Genomic DNA, 15,467 nt, shown 5'->3' on the forward strand with positions numbered 1-15,467 from the left:
TACAGTACTGTAGTGTACAAGGACCTGATGCAGTGCAGTGCAGTGCGGCAGGCCCTTGTGGAGAAAATGCTTACCTGCGTAATGCCTTGGGTCCCGCCTCCAAGTCCACCCGCTTCTTCCGTAGAGTTGTCTATTTGGTGCGTCATCTCGGCAGTGCGCAGTCTGTACTACCGCTGTGTCACACACTGTCACTATATCATCTTGAAATACTGACATTAATAGTTGTCTGGATGTCACATTATCAATGGCTATACCACACACAGCCTGGCAGCCATTGATAATGATGATGATGATTACCATGTATGGCTGTGTGTGGTACAAATGTTGTACCACACAGCCATACATGGTGGTGGTCATTATGAATGGCTGCCAGGCTGTGTATTGTACTAGCAGGATATATGATCAATTTCTGGGGTGCAGTGTGTATTACAATTATATGATTTCCTTTCTTAGAAATTACTCTTTAATTTAAGGTGTTTTCAACAAAATTTTGCTCCCCTTCAGTAGTGCATTGGGTATTTGTTGACCAGGATTCAAGATTAGTTATGTGATTATCCCTGCATGTTTTTATTTATGCTCTACATTGGCGGCATGCCAGCCTCTGTTGATGCATATGCTCCAGGCTCCCAGTTACTTAAAATACTTTCTTTTCTATTGCATCCGCATGCTGGTTTGGAATAGTCTTACTAGAGCACTTTTTTTTTGGAAGTGGGGGTGGGGGTGGGTGACATGACTGGATACATTTTTTTTATAAATACCTATGTTCTAGTGAACTTTTGATTATCAAAGGTTCAGGTTTTATGAACTATTATTTGCCAATTTATCCAAATACACAATTTTATCTATCTGTTCAAAATTGTCTATAGCCAATTCAACTTTTGCTTTGAAATAAAGAAGACCCAATAAAGCTCTTTGAAGGTTTCAACTGCTACAGCCTCCTGGCCAGATTCCGATACACTTAGGATGCAGTATTTGAAAAATATATATATTTCATGGGTAATGGAAATCAAGTTTAGTGTGTAGTAATATGAAAGAATAGTGAAATGACACAAGTGCAAAACAGTGATAATCAAATGTGACTACAGTAGGTGACAATATACTATACTGCTCCTGAGGACGGTGTGAGCCAGCAAAACGAAACGCGTTTAGCCACTGCACACAGTTTTTTTTACGGACCAGCTCCATCATTGGTAGGATTACTACCCACCACAATCTCTGTTCCTTGCCAGCTGATGTGAGGAATCCTTGCTAATTTACTGCTTACTTCAAAAGGATTGGACCTCCAGTTTGGTAAACAAGCAACACTCTCCTGGGATTTATACCTGGAATTATACATCTGCATTTGGGCCATATACTATTGCCCACCTTTTAAATTTAATTGTGCATTTGCCAACCAACTTCACCCTCTTATAATTTTTATTCAACTCACGGACCCGTTTTCTCCTGAAACACAAATATCCATATTCGATCTTTTATAAGTGCACACCATGTTTTAATTGTGTAGTATATTATGAGATTATATATGTGTATGCTACGTTTTAATTAAGCGCTGGCCACCCATTTCTACTTATTTATCTTCTTTGGAGGGTCCTAACACACCCCTGATGAACAGCTGTTTAGACAGCGCCCTGTGATACAATCCCTTTTCTGCTACACTACTTAGGTTATTATACATGACCCCTGATGGTAGCAGTGGGGTGGTCTAATGTAGATGCACACATCCCACCTCTAATCCATGTGTGGTAAGTAGAAATATATTTTAAGTTTTACCATGCTTTACCAGTCAATTGAGACTGCGCAAAATGCATTTCTTGTGACTAAACGCTAAACCCGTCTGAACTATTAGTCAAGAACAGGAAGATGCAAAAGGAAACCTTTTGCACTAGGTCACAGATGGTGTACAGTATAGCACCTGCAATGGAACAGTGCTAATTCTGTCAGCAAACAAGTGCAGCTGCAGGAGAATAAAGTTGGCAGATATTGGAAGACAAAAAAAAGAGTGTCTTTCAGTATGTTGTCGTGGTGCACTAGTGCAAGTACATCAAGACATGAATGCCACAGGCTATTTGAATAATCCTCTCTGGTCACCACACTTGGGAAGTTGTGGCGTGAGTTGCAGCGTGCTTTTGGATAGATATACATAATATACACTTTTTTTTAAATACCATTTCCTGTTGACAAAAACTAATATAGGTGTATAAGGGGATGTTCTTTATATACATAGTACACTGCTGTAGGACAGTATTGGTTTATGCATAACTGTTACTAATATGGTATACCCCTTTTAAACCTACTACCTGGGATTTGCAACCCGGTACGATCCCGGGTTTTTAGTGATACAGATAGATTGATGGTGCTCAGGATCCGGTAGTGAAATCCTGGGAAGACCCTTTAAGAAAATATGCTAGTCCTGGGTTTCTGCGCATTCATGTGAAAAATCCTGGGATTTTTGCGTATGTCTGAATGGGGTATAAGGTTTTGTGGTATTTAGGTTTTTTTAACTACTAGAAAAACCATGAATTACTTGCTGTCCATAGTATAAGAATGTAAAAGTGGTTAATAATGAAAAGACACATCCTTGCAGAGGTTTGCTTTGTGCCTGTTAAATTAACTTCCATTTTGATAATCCTAATTATATGTTATGGTGCCCATACACACACCGATCCCAGTGTGCGTTCTGTGCTTAACTAGCACACATCGCATCACATTGTATGCCTTGTGCATGCGTTGTGCATGCGATGCGATAAAAAGCTAGTACAAAAAGTATGTGCAGCACATACTTTTTGTGCTGTGCGATGAGGTGCCGCGGGAGCGCGCATCTCATCGCATAGCATCGCACCGCCGGGATCGGTGCGTGTATGGGCACCATAAGGCTATCATGTTTTTATCCTACTAAACCAGTGGTGTCAAACTCATGGCTCTCCAGTTGTTGTGGAACTGCAGCTGACTAGCCTCCAGTGCTCAGCCAGTGGGCAGCGGCATATCAGTGTGTCGAGCGGGTGCCGGCGCCCACACAGACTCCACTGTGGCTTGCTCCCCCAAGCGGCAGCTGGGGCTGCCTTACAGTAGTTACGCCACTGGGGACGTGTAGTTCCACAACAGCTGGAGGGCCATGAGTTTGACAACAATGCACTACACAGACCCTTAGGCAACACAGCATACAGGTAATGTGCTATTAAATAGAATGTGTAAGTATTTGGGTTCCATTTTTAGAGTTGTTTCCATTGGCAGTTATTTGCTAAAGCTGTCCCAACCAGTTTACATATTTGGCACAATTAAGAAATTACTTTTTTTTTTATGGTTTTAATATTTATTTCATTATCTTCTATGTCTGGTACCACAGGACACTAACAGCCAAAAGTAACAGTAAGCCATTGTTTTTATAATCCAAAATAAATAGATGATAGAATGTATTATATATCTCTGAGAATACTCCACACAAAAGTGCTGAGAATGAGGACTTAAAGTTCTGTTTACAAGTAGACTAAAATATTTAATAAATCTGAGTTTTCCATGTTCTTTATCAGGTTTTAGAGTTGTTGGTCTAATCAATTTGTAGTAAGGCCGGTGCTGATGGGGCTCTGGTATTCATTCTTCTCTCTCTCTGTACAGCCCGAGCTGCTTCTCTGGCCTCTATCACAACACGTAAAGCTCCAATTATTTGTCTCGGATTAGATGCATCCAAAACTAAAGGAAATAGAATGTACCTTTATAAATAACCACAAGCTGCAATCATGTGCTGGTTGTTTAAGTAACAAACTTAATGTGTATGGATGTGTTTTCTACATTGCTTAATAGATGTCTCCTTAGGTGATTATTCAAAAATGTTTGGTAATAAAACAAGCTCTTGTAGCGTGTACCAATAATATTATATAAATGATTAATATACACTAACTACATAACTTTAACACCTGACGAACGAACAATGCTCCGGAAACATGTAATTACCTAATTTTTCCTGAAAGTTAAGTTAATGGATATCTTTTCAAGAAAGGATGAGCTTCGGTGTCTGATAAGCCAGAGAACCCCCACCTCTTCCTTTTTAAATATACTCCCATACATGTTATAGCCCTGATCTCAATTGAATGGTAGCAGAAAATGGTGCTCAGTTACTCCCTTTGTCCCGTTAAAACATGTTTCAGATGTAATAAATACTTACTGTGTAGTGTTTCCTCTGCTGGGTCTACAGCTCTTCGTAAGAGGTAATGCAGGTCCAGATAAGCATAACCCACATCATAACACTCGTCATTCTCTTCGTTCATTGGATCACTCACCACTGTGAACTTTAATCTTCATTGCACCCAGAAGAAAAACACAATACATTTTTTACATATGCATACATTGCAGTGTAGCCTTTGTAGTGCACCGCCGTGGCTGCCTATGACATTCATGGAAGGGATTAAAAAAATTACATGGATCTGACGATTATGTTGGGACCCTATTTAGAATGTAGCAATCACCCAATTTGTGTAATCTCTTCTAGACGTTACCTTTTTCACCAAGGGTAATCCTATGTTGTGCCCCAAAATTGCTGAATCTCCTGGTACCTTGTGTGGGTGGAATTTATAAAATAATCTGTTGAAATAATTACCTACATTTCTGCCCCAACCCTGCATTATACTTATTTGTCTTTCTTGGTTTCTTTTTATTTTCTGTATGGTTTATCTGCTTGATTTAATGCTAAATCATTTGTACCATATGCCATATATCTTATGCCTGTAAAGTACACTGAACCCTAAGGGAGAAATAGTGTGATATAGATAAAATACTTCTTCACGGGTCGCGTGAAGGGGGCTGCAGACTTAAATGCATTGATCAATTCATGAACTAAATCTCCACTATTTATTAATATCAGTTAATTTAGTGTGTGCAGAGCCCCTACAATGTTTGTTTAAACAATGCGGTCACAAGCCATAGGGCACCCCAAAACTAGGAAAGGTGAGTGCCGATGTTTAGTGTGTATATATATATATATATCCCCCTGCAGTTACCCATTGACCAAGTTTATACTGCCTTTACTCTGTTTTGACAGAATAATATTCTCCCATGCAGTTTCCCCCGAAGGCTTCATTTGGCACTGTGTGTGGGGAGGGTTTGACATCACCACGAGAAAGTCAACTATATCTGTGGCCGTGGGAATCATCTAGTGTGTACCCAGTGTTAGAGGTCACATTTGTATGATACAATAACATATAAGTGCATGTAAAATTTTCTATCACTTAGCTACAACTTTCTTCAATAACGATAGAGTACCTGACTCTTTCTCCTGCTGTGTCTGATCCCTCTAGGAGTGTGTAGAGGAAATGTCTGCGACCAGCATGCTCCTCGCTATCGAGATGTATTACTGTGTGAGCAAAGGGAAACATTCCATTTACAACTAACAGTGAATGTTCATTATCTATAAGTGATCAGCTCTGCGTAGCAAAGTGATGAAAACATAGGGCAACAGATATTGGGCTTTTGCCATTTAATTATGTTGTGCTGTTGTTCAGACCTTTGCTGAAGTGGAAGTATATCTCCTCGCCATGGCTTGGTTTGCGAAGAGACAAAGGGGTCTCTGTTTCTTCAGGGGGGACACCAGGAAATTCAAATTCAACAAACACCCTCTCTACTGATTTGTTACGGACCACCTCTGAGCATGGATCTAAGGTCAGCGAGGCAACTTCCACCCGGATCCTGGTTGAAGGCTGAATAAACAAACAGTAATATTGTTTCTCATACAGTGTATGCTAAATAATATCATCACACAATCTAATATAGAAGGTCTAATGACTGTGCTGATGTTTTGTTTAAATACCTCTCCAGTCTCATAACATATTTGCTAGTTAATGGTGAGCATTGGTCTAGGGGCCTGATTCAGACCTGTTTGCTAGGCTGCGTAGACTTGCAGGATAGCGAACAGGTCAGCACCGCCTGCATCCCCTTGCGAGGGGATGTGTATGAGAACACATCCGCTTGCATGGGGCCGAAGGGGAGAGAAATCAAAAATAAAAGTCAGCCTAAACTAAAGGCCCATACACACTGGGCGACTTTGAGCTGAAAGTCGCTGAAAACAGCAGGCCAGTGTGTATGCCCCGGCGATGAGCGGTGACCACTGCTGCGCGCTCCCGCAACATCGCCAGGAAAGCCGCTCATCTGCTGGTTATAACAGCAGATGAGCGGCTTTCAGGACGGCTTTGCATAGCGCTCCACTTTGCAATGCCGTCCTCCTCCCTCCCTCGGCGCTAGGCAGGGGGAAAGCCGCTCAGTGTGTATGCGCTGAGCGGCTTTCCCCGCAGCGATGATAGTCATTATCGTTGTCCATACACGCTGGGCATAGTCGCCCAATGTGTATGGACCTTTAGTTTTATTTTAGACTGAGATGGCTGAAAAGTGGGCGGGTGCTGACATCATGTGACCCGCCCCGACCAGGCATCGGCCCACCTGTGTTTCCAGGGGAACTACCAGAACTGGGAACTAGACAATAATAAAATAGGCCTATCTTTGATTGTAAGATTTGCTCTAATTAGTTATGTATTTATTCAATGGGCTCCAAGTTAGCCTTATGCTCCCAGTTTCTAAACTGACTTTTTATCTATTACATGGGAGGTCATAGAGTTTCATGTAGCTTCAACTAGTTTCCACTATCCTCTTATCAATGGGTCAGTAGTCTTGGTCATTCTTTCATGCACTTACTGCTTTATATGGAAGTAGGGGTTTTGCTACTATGATATCATCATCATCATCATCACTGTCTTCAATCTGTGATTCCCCTAAATCATTTGATTTATCACCTGAACAAAAGAAGAAGAAAAAAATTCCTTACATCTGAGTTGCATTAATATTTATTACCAGTCAAAGCCTGCTACTTTACCAAGTGCCTCTGGTGTCATATCTCCATTTTGTCTGTCAGAGTGGGAGGAGCTTGTTTCCTGGTCTGATCCATTTGCTTCTTGTACCATTGGCCCTTCCTGCCATCCCTGTCCCACTGCAATTTCCTGATAAGAGCCAGTAATTATTTCAGGTGAATAGTGAATCATCAGCACAATTCTCTGTATGCAAGGAATGCGCTTCCTTTGTCTATTTTATCTATGTATCTAAACTAAACACATAACTGTATATGTATTCAAACAGGGCAAAGGACGGCTCCTGCAGCAACATCTCTGTTTTTGACATCCTCATGCTAAAGATTATAAAAAGGCAAATAAACCAAAATATATATCCATATACTTGTACAGTGGGTGCAGAGACCCACAATCATACTTGTTCATTGTTAAGTGAAATGACGTGTATGTAACTACTTAGACAGTAAATAAAATAGAATACTGCTTGCATGACAATGTACTATATTATGGAAAAGGATCTTACAGCAGTCACAAACCATGGGGTAAATGTAACATGTCCCTGTTATGGGAGATGCTGGACTTAGGCATTCGGGTATTTTTAAAGCAACTATCATTTATAAGGCAAAACCAACTTGTAGAAATACAGGCATTCTCACCCAAAGTCCTGCACCTCCATCATCCCAGGCCCTATTACATTTATCCCATAGATTGTCATGGCGACAAGATCTTTTTCCAGAGTGCAGCACCTCTGGCAACTCGGGCCCTGGCTATTACATTAACCCTATATGTGAAAGAAATTAAATGTGACAGGTGATATGGTAAAGATTGGCTAAAGTATTGGTAGCTAGGCTGAGCCCATTCCTCCTGGTCTTATAGGCTTTGGGATGGAGGAACTGTCCACAAGGTTTTCAATAATGTTTTATATTTTTTACCATCTTGGACACATGCTTAGAACTGATACAAATTATCGGGTATGGATTGTATGGTCGACCGAAAGATGGTCAACAGTCATTAGGTTGACACCACTAGGTCGACATACTGGAAGGTCAACAGGGGTCTTGGTCGACATGGCACAAGTTCGACAGGTTTTTAAGTCAACAGGACATTAAGCCAACCTAGAGTAGACTAGGTCGACAGTAAAAAGGTCGACATGGGGTTTTTCATTATTTTCTGACCCGAATGTCGACAGTCAACAGAGACACAGTTTTAAGTGCACCGCGTTCCTTTGCATGGCTCGATGCGCTCGCCATGCTTCTGGCACTATTTTATTCTCCAACCACGCCCTAGTGGATGGTAGGGCATGAAATACCGCCTGTCTGCACATGTCGGATCAAAAAACAGTGAAAAACCCCATGTCGACCTTTTGACTGTTGACTTAGACCATGTCGACGTAATGCTTGTGTTGACCTAATGATCTGTCGACCTTGTGCCATGTCAACCTAGACCTCTGTCGACCTTCCAGTATGTCGACCTAATGTCTGTCGACCATCTTTAGTTTGACCAACCGACCGTATCCTAAATTATCTTGTTTAAATTTGTTATATGGTTTACATCTAATTTATAATGAACGATACATTTCTGTAGTGGCTGCTCATCTTCTATCCAGCATACCTTGCAAATCCTACTTCCACCCTATAAGCAGAATGGATTTGCAGGCAGTGGTCCGGATGTGGTTACCGCATTACCATGCTCAGCCAGTTATTGGACACATTGCCAGAGATCACCTCCATTACTGTACATTAAAAATTACATTTGCTAATATTATACTTTGTTGTTGTCATTTCACTCTGACCTCCACACCCATGACTCTCTGTGCCTTACATGTGGATAACCTGTGTGGTGAGGCTCTCTCTTTCCTCTTTTGCTGCAGCCAACATCTCTGTGCAGGTCTTCATCTGCCTTACGAGATTTGGTTTGTCTGGATCTGCTTAAATGCGTCTTTGGAACATTTCTGGCCATTGGTTTCCCATGGGATATTTGCTAGTAAAATAGAAGAATGCATTTTGTGATTACCCGAGAATAGTTGTATGAACAGATCAAATAAGGTTGTGTGTTACCTTTTGTGAAATGCATTGAACACGGAAGCAATTGGATGCATCCAATGAGCAAAAGAACCTCAAAAAACACAACAATAACCTGTTACAAATCCTATTACCGTGATCGCAGGGAATCATTTTACAGTAAAACCATGCAGTGTTGCCTCACGTCAGGCATTGTAGTCCAGCTGTGTCATCAGATGGCTCTTTACAATCCCATTGCCATGCACATAAATGGGTATGGATCATTAGGTTGACTAGGTGTCTAGGTCAACAGCTACAAAGAAGCCATGCTTCGGGCATGGTGCTTTGCTTCCTCTATGTCCATTGGGATGGTAAAGTATAAACAAGTTGGTTTAAAAAGAAAAAATCATGAAAAACCCATGTTGACCATTTCCATATGTCGATATTTGTCCACCTCGACCTAATGCATGTTCTTTCTCAACCTTCTGCCTGTCAATCAATAGTGGTCGACTTTTTGATTGTTGACTTAGACACTGTCAACCTAATAACCGCATACCATATAAATAAACATGCCTCAGAAAACACTGCTGACCAAGACTACATCGGTGTCTCTCCAACGCTCTTCAGATAAATCCACCAGTGCAAGTGTGCAGTGACTCTTCATATAACCTTATTCATTTAGTCATAGGGCCTGCTGTGTGCCATCTCTTACCTGTGACATTGTAACATCTTGATGCTTCCCAGGAATTAGGTGACGATTGATAGTGGACGCCCAAAGGCTCTGGCCGGGGCTATGGTAAGGAAATTTCCACTCCAGGCTTATCTGCAGTGATCCGGTGCATTTACCATTGGAATTCATAAGTGCAAAATCACCTTAGGAAAAGGAATTGTTAAAGAAAATAAAGAGGAAAAAGATATGAGCAAAGTGTCACAGAGACTTCTAATAATATATATTGACAAGTTGAGAGCGACTAAGGGCCAGATGTATCAAGCTTCAAAAAGTCATAAAATGTAGAGTGATAAAACGCCAGCCAATCAGCTCCTACCTACCATGTTACAGGCTGGGTTTGAAAATTGACAGGTAGGAGCTGATTGGCTGGCTGTTTATCAATTTTTGAATCTTGATACTGGCTACATCTGTAACTGGCACTACCAGGGAAATAACATGTAACTGGCACTAAATATGTGCAAGGACATGATTGCTTAGCATTCAAATTCAGTACCTGAGATGATACACAAACTTTGATTAATGTTTTAAAACCTCATTTCATGCACAAAATAAAATATATTGGTGTGTTATTCATGTGTTTGACACAACATAAATGCAAAATGCCTCAAGATACATCATTCAAATATAAAAATATTCCAAAATACGGTATAATCCCCTATCCAAAATTCTTCTGGTCCCGACCATTTTGGATAAGGGATACTCAACCTGTATTCCCTTTCATAGTAATGATCACATCTTTTATGAAAGCTAAGGCAAGAGGAGATGAAAGCATCCCGTTCACCTCCTCGGATCCTGCTCCTAGGGGTTAGATGTACACAGCCTTGAAGAGAGATTAAGTGGAGAGAGGAAATAACAGCCAATCAGCGCCTGACTGCCATTTTGAAGCCTGTGTTTGAAAAATGACAGAAGCCAATTGGTTGATCGATTTTCTCTCTCCACAGCTTAGTACATCTACACCTAAATCATCTTCTGATCCTCACACGGAAAGCATGGTGCTCAGCTGTGACATTATAGCCATACTGCACACTGTGTTTTTACTAATATGGAGACACAAAAGCTGACAGCTTCATATGTGCCTCGCCACATCACTGGTTAGAGTCTAGGATGGGGGTGGAACAGAGAATATAATATAGTATTACATTGTGTCCCATTCTACATCATTGATTGTCTTGTATAGTGGTAGCAGACCGACTTGTTCATACTTCACGATCCATGTTGACTACTAGTGAGAACAGTAAAGTGTCCCGAGCTAAGCCTGAAGCATGGAAACCTTGAAAAACTGGTGTGTCGACCTTTCCTTGTGTCGACCATTTCGATGTCTGCCTTTTGGTGGTGTCAACCCATTGACAATGGTGACCTAATGCATGTAGACATGTTTCACGTGTCGACCTTTTCATTGTCAACCAATCGTGGTCAATCTAATGACTGTCGACCTAGACACAATCTATCTTGCCATCCACACCCTACTGACTCTAGCAGGTGCTCTTCAAAGAAGCGTTACCACCTTGCCTCACAGGAACAATTGTTCTAAAGACTTACTAAAAGCATTAATACTTGGGAAATAAATGAAACACTACAGGCCTATTGCAGGGTTACATGCAAGCCTGCTTTGTGCACTGTGTATTGCTCAGCACAAGTGTCCGAGCTGAGTATACACATCTATGAGTCATTACAGATTTCAGTCACACTACGCGTTTACATGTATGTGTCCTATGGGCATTTCATGTGCATGCAGACTTCCATATGGTTTCAGACACATTGCTTGCACCAAGGATAGAGCTGGCGCAAATGCTCACTGAGACTGATAATGGCTGCTTCAAGTGCACAGACGCATGTAAATCTGCATACAGGTGAAGATCTGCATTTATTTCCATACACACAAAGCAGCCTGACTTGCATCTGACCTGCTTATAGCTCTTAATCAGACTCCCCCAATATACTAAGCAATCTCTCCAGTAAGATCTGAACATTGATATTTGAGCATTTTCAGCTCACCTTTCCATTTTCAGCTCACCTTGAATGCTATTTCCCTGTGCTAGGCTCAGCAGTGGCACTTCAGCTTTTCCCAAGTAATCTCCTGGCTGTGTCTCTTCGTCATCAAAGACATAAACATTCAGACGTTCCCTTTGTAGATATCGTTCCATATCAGTGGTCAACTGTAGAGGGTACACAGCTTCATCTCCAAACTGAGGGCTGTTACTACATGGTATGATGGTTGTGGAATGGTCGGGGTTATGGTAGAAGCGATACACAACATATGGACTGGGTTGATGACCCAGACTGCTCACTTTTAGACTTCTGCAACCCCAGATCCGGATAATCAACTCATTCTGAAGACCTCTGTTTGACACTGATGTCCTCAACTGAAGAACAAAAAGAATAAAAAAATGCATCAGTCATCAGTATACTATGGTTATTTCAGTCTCAGCAGAACCTGAATTGATTTATATTTAGGTCCCTATCCCTGGACTTGTTACAGTATAGTTCTCTCTCCAGCTTCAGTCTTCTCACCTGTGCTGCAGCGCCAGGTCTGCCAGTGGATAGGTAGCTATGCGATTTGCTTCTTTGTCTTTGGAGGCACTGAGCACGAGACAGGGGTCCATGCATTCGCAGCCAGTAGTCCAGTTCTCCTATATTTTCTCCAGTTGCATCTGAAGACAGCAGGGAGTGTAATCTTGGCATTAATGGTTGATTATATTTACAGATGAAGCGCCTGTCATTCAGGCAGGGGCTGGCGGTAGATTTGCCAGCCATTACAACAGAGCTCCCCCCGGGAACCCAATGGTCCCCAACGGAGTCCCACACCTATTCACTACCCCCCCCCCCCCCCTAACCCTGCCCATCTCCCTGAAGTGGAGAAGGCAGGGTTCCCGTCGCCCACCGACATGAATCTAGGACGCACGTGCATGTGGAACGCTCGCGCATCCCAGTCAGATCGCCAGTGGGTGTGGTCTGGCGAGCCCCAGCACTGAATGAGCAGCGCTACATCTGTAATAACTGCATCATAATTAGAAAACCAATATTGTCAATAACCAAAGTGTTAATTGCTAATTTCCCTAATTATATAGTGGTTAGTTAACAGGAAAATACTGAAATAAATGTGCAGTAAATCTGACCATCATATCACATTGCTACAAGTTAAAATAGCGTATTTACCAAATCACATCATAGAAAAATTATATTATAATATGTAAAATGAATGAACAAACCAACATCCAGAAGAAAAGAACAGTCAGTTTTAGAGAATTTACCATGTAGAGTGATAGAACTGTGTACTCTGTCTGTAGTTTGCAATACAGAGTCCAGCTTCAGCCGGCCCCGTGCCAGTTCATGGTGTCCACCACCGATGACTTGATACAGCTCCACTGTTAGAGTCCCAACCCTTAGGTAACGCAGGAATTCAGGATCTGGTGTTACCGCATAGCAAGAAGTGAAGTTGTACTGAGGGCTGATGCCAGTTACAACAGGAGTGGCATGAGTCTCAAAGTCATACAATGAATAGATACAGAAGGTGATTGGTTGAGGATCCTCAATTATGCTTATGCCATAAGGGGTAAAACAAATACTGCCAATATTGACTTCAAAAAGTGTTTCCCCACGATGTAGTGAAGGTGCAGAGATACCGACTTCAGAAGAGGGAGAGTCTTCAGTTCTAAGTCTTACAGGGTATGTACCATATGCAATGTCCTTCAGCTGAGCTGGAAAGAGAGAGAAATGAAAATTGAATGTATCCATTATATAGAGAGACGCACTGTGGGTCAAGTATTTTGCCCTGGCAAAACAATGATTAGTATGATCTTCAACCATAAAGTGCAAACAATGGCAGGACCAAGGAATAGACAGGAACAGGTGTTTTCTTTAGATGTAAGCTCAAAAAATGTACAGAATCCAGCCAATAGTTTTATACATTTGTTTTGTGTATTAAAAATATTTGTTTACATGTAACTTTCCCTCCTTGAATTTCCCTTACATTCCCATTATCTTTAGCTGCATTTGAACCAAAAACTGGGACCTGCACAGTTTTTCCTTTTGCGCAAATACATCCATTTATATTGTTTTATGAATATTGATATTTGATCAATTTTTTTGTGTGGTGTGAATTCTTCCAAACCAGCTTTTAAATTAGGAAGAACAGATAATCCAGTTACAGGTTGAGTATCCCGTATCCGAATATCCGTTATCCAAATTATTCCGAAAACCATACATTCCAGAAAGTGAAAAAAAAATGTTTTTTTTTGCTAAATACTTACTGGGGACATTTGTAACATCACTACTGAGGACATGATATGTAACTGGCACTATATATGTACAATAAAATTATTGCTTGGCATTCAAATTCAATATCTGAGATAGTACACAAATTTTGTTTCATGTTTTGAAACCTTGTTTTTTGAACAAATAAAATATATTTGTGTGCATTTCATGTGTTTGATGTGTTTATACACCATAAATGCAAGATACTTCAAAATACATCATTGAAACATTAAAATATTCCGAAATACGGAATAATCCGTTATCCAAAATTCTCCTGGTCCCGAGCATTTTGGATACGGGATACTCAACCTGTATTCATATATTTCCCTGTCTTAAAGTCACTGTCTCCTCTGTGCTTATTTCATTTTTCTGAATATACTTTCAACTTAATTGTGGCCTTTCCCCTCTCTTTTAGTAGTGAAGACTGAGTACAAATAATTGTTACAATGATCTGCTATTACATTGTCTCAACAAGACTCCCAGTCTTATTTTCTGCCTTTTGTTTTCAATATATACCTAAGAAAGTTTTGCCTCCTTTACCCGCTGACTGGGCCATTTTCTCCTCAGCTCCTGCCTTTGGACATCTGATTACCTTCTTAGTCTCCTTCTGTCTAACAATATACATAATTAAAACTACAATGAAATGTCATATCTTTTGGCTTGTTTCATTATAATACTGGCAATAGCCAAAATAGGGCTCAAACTAGTATATTATAAAATTGGGGGTTGTGAGTGGCCATTAGTCCTGTGACCTGGGGTGGCTGACCCCTAAGGGCCAGATGTATCAAGCTTAAAAAGTGATAAACTGGAGAGTGATAAACAGTCAGCCAATCAGCTCCTACCTGCCATGTTACAGGCTGGGTTTGAAAAATAACAAGTAGGAGCTGATTGGCTGGCTGTTAATCACTCTCCACTTTATCACTTTTTGAAGCTTGATACATCTGGCCCTAAATTTGCCCCTGACTAGAAGGGTTCTTGTCCACATAATTGAACCTGGAGAGGAAAAGCATATCTTTTGTGGAGAGAAATAACCTCACAAATAAGGAACACCCATGTACTTTTATGTACTGACTGTACATTGGTCTTCCCCAGCCCTTTATTTCATACAAATAATCTCCTCCAAGTTAATAAACCATGGCACAGTGCTCATACCCATGACATGTAGACACATGGACAGTAGGGGCATCCATCTCAGAAGAGAATATTTGCTGCTGGTTTGAGTTGTATTATTTGCATGGCCATAAATCAGCTTTCATGCACGTAAAGTAGACTTCTTTATGTGATAAATTAAATAATAATTAGAGAATCTACAGTATGTCATTACATAATTTCTATAGAACTAGACTGCTAATCAGGCATCCTGTACACTTCTATACAGTAATGGTACCTTCCAATATCTGAATCCTGGAGTTGCGCTGAAGCAGTCTGGCTTCAATCTCGCGCTCCCTTTCTTCTCTTTCACGGCTTTCACACTCTGCCCTAAGTGTCATAGCCTTCAGCTCATCCTGTCATTGGGAGGACAGGAAGTACAGGATAAAACAATTGGAAAAGAGTCCTGTCCGAAGATAGTACCGCTTTGGAGGGAAGTAATTGGAAGTAATAGGACCCTAAATCTATTCTCCTCCTTTAAATTTCCCATTAACTAGACCTCAAAATAAA

The 15,467-nt window shown here is 40.9% G+C and overlaps 1 protein-coding gene across 1 annotated transcript in view; it reads right to left on the reverse strand.

Annotated features, from left to right (window-relative positions):
• Positions 1-3,328: 3,328 nt before the first annotated feature.
• The window catches only part of RPGRIP1 (RPGR interacting protein 1), a 32,552-nt gene continuing 20,413 nt past the window's right edge, over positions 3,329-15,467 (reverse strand). Inside the window, exons 14-25 of the mRNA XM_083158356.1 lie at positions 15,196-15,313; positions 12,806-13,252; positions 12,066-12,205; positions 11,569-11,917; positions 9,537-9,697; positions 8,646-8,804; positions 6,854-6,977; positions 6,676-6,773; positions 5,495-5,687; positions 5,254-5,344; positions 4,160-4,290; positions 3,329-3,687 (exon numbers count right to left, since the gene is read on the reverse strand). Coding sequence (XP_083014482.1) covers positions 3,545-3,687; positions 4,160-4,290; positions 5,254-5,344; positions 5,495-5,687; positions 6,676-6,773; positions 6,854-6,977; positions 8,646-8,804; positions 9,537-9,697; positions 11,569-11,917; positions 12,066-12,205; positions 12,806-13,252; positions 15,196-15,313 — 2,154 coding nt within the window. The 3' untranslated portion in view covers positions 3,329-3,544. The remainder of the gene's footprint in view (positions 3,688-4,159; positions 4,291-5,253; positions 5,345-5,494; positions 5,688-6,675; positions 6,774-6,853; positions 6,978-8,645; positions 8,805-9,536; positions 9,698-11,568; positions 11,918-12,065; positions 12,206-12,805; positions 13,253-15,195; positions 15,314-15,467) is intronic.

This window comes from Crinia signifera, chromosome 1, assembly GCF_055691185.1.
Source record: "Crinia signifera chromosome 1, ASM5569118v1, whole genome shotgun sequence".
Classification (NCBI taxonomy): domain Eukaryota; kingdom Metazoa; phylum Chordata; class Amphibia; order Anura; family Myobatrachidae; genus Crinia; species Crinia signifera.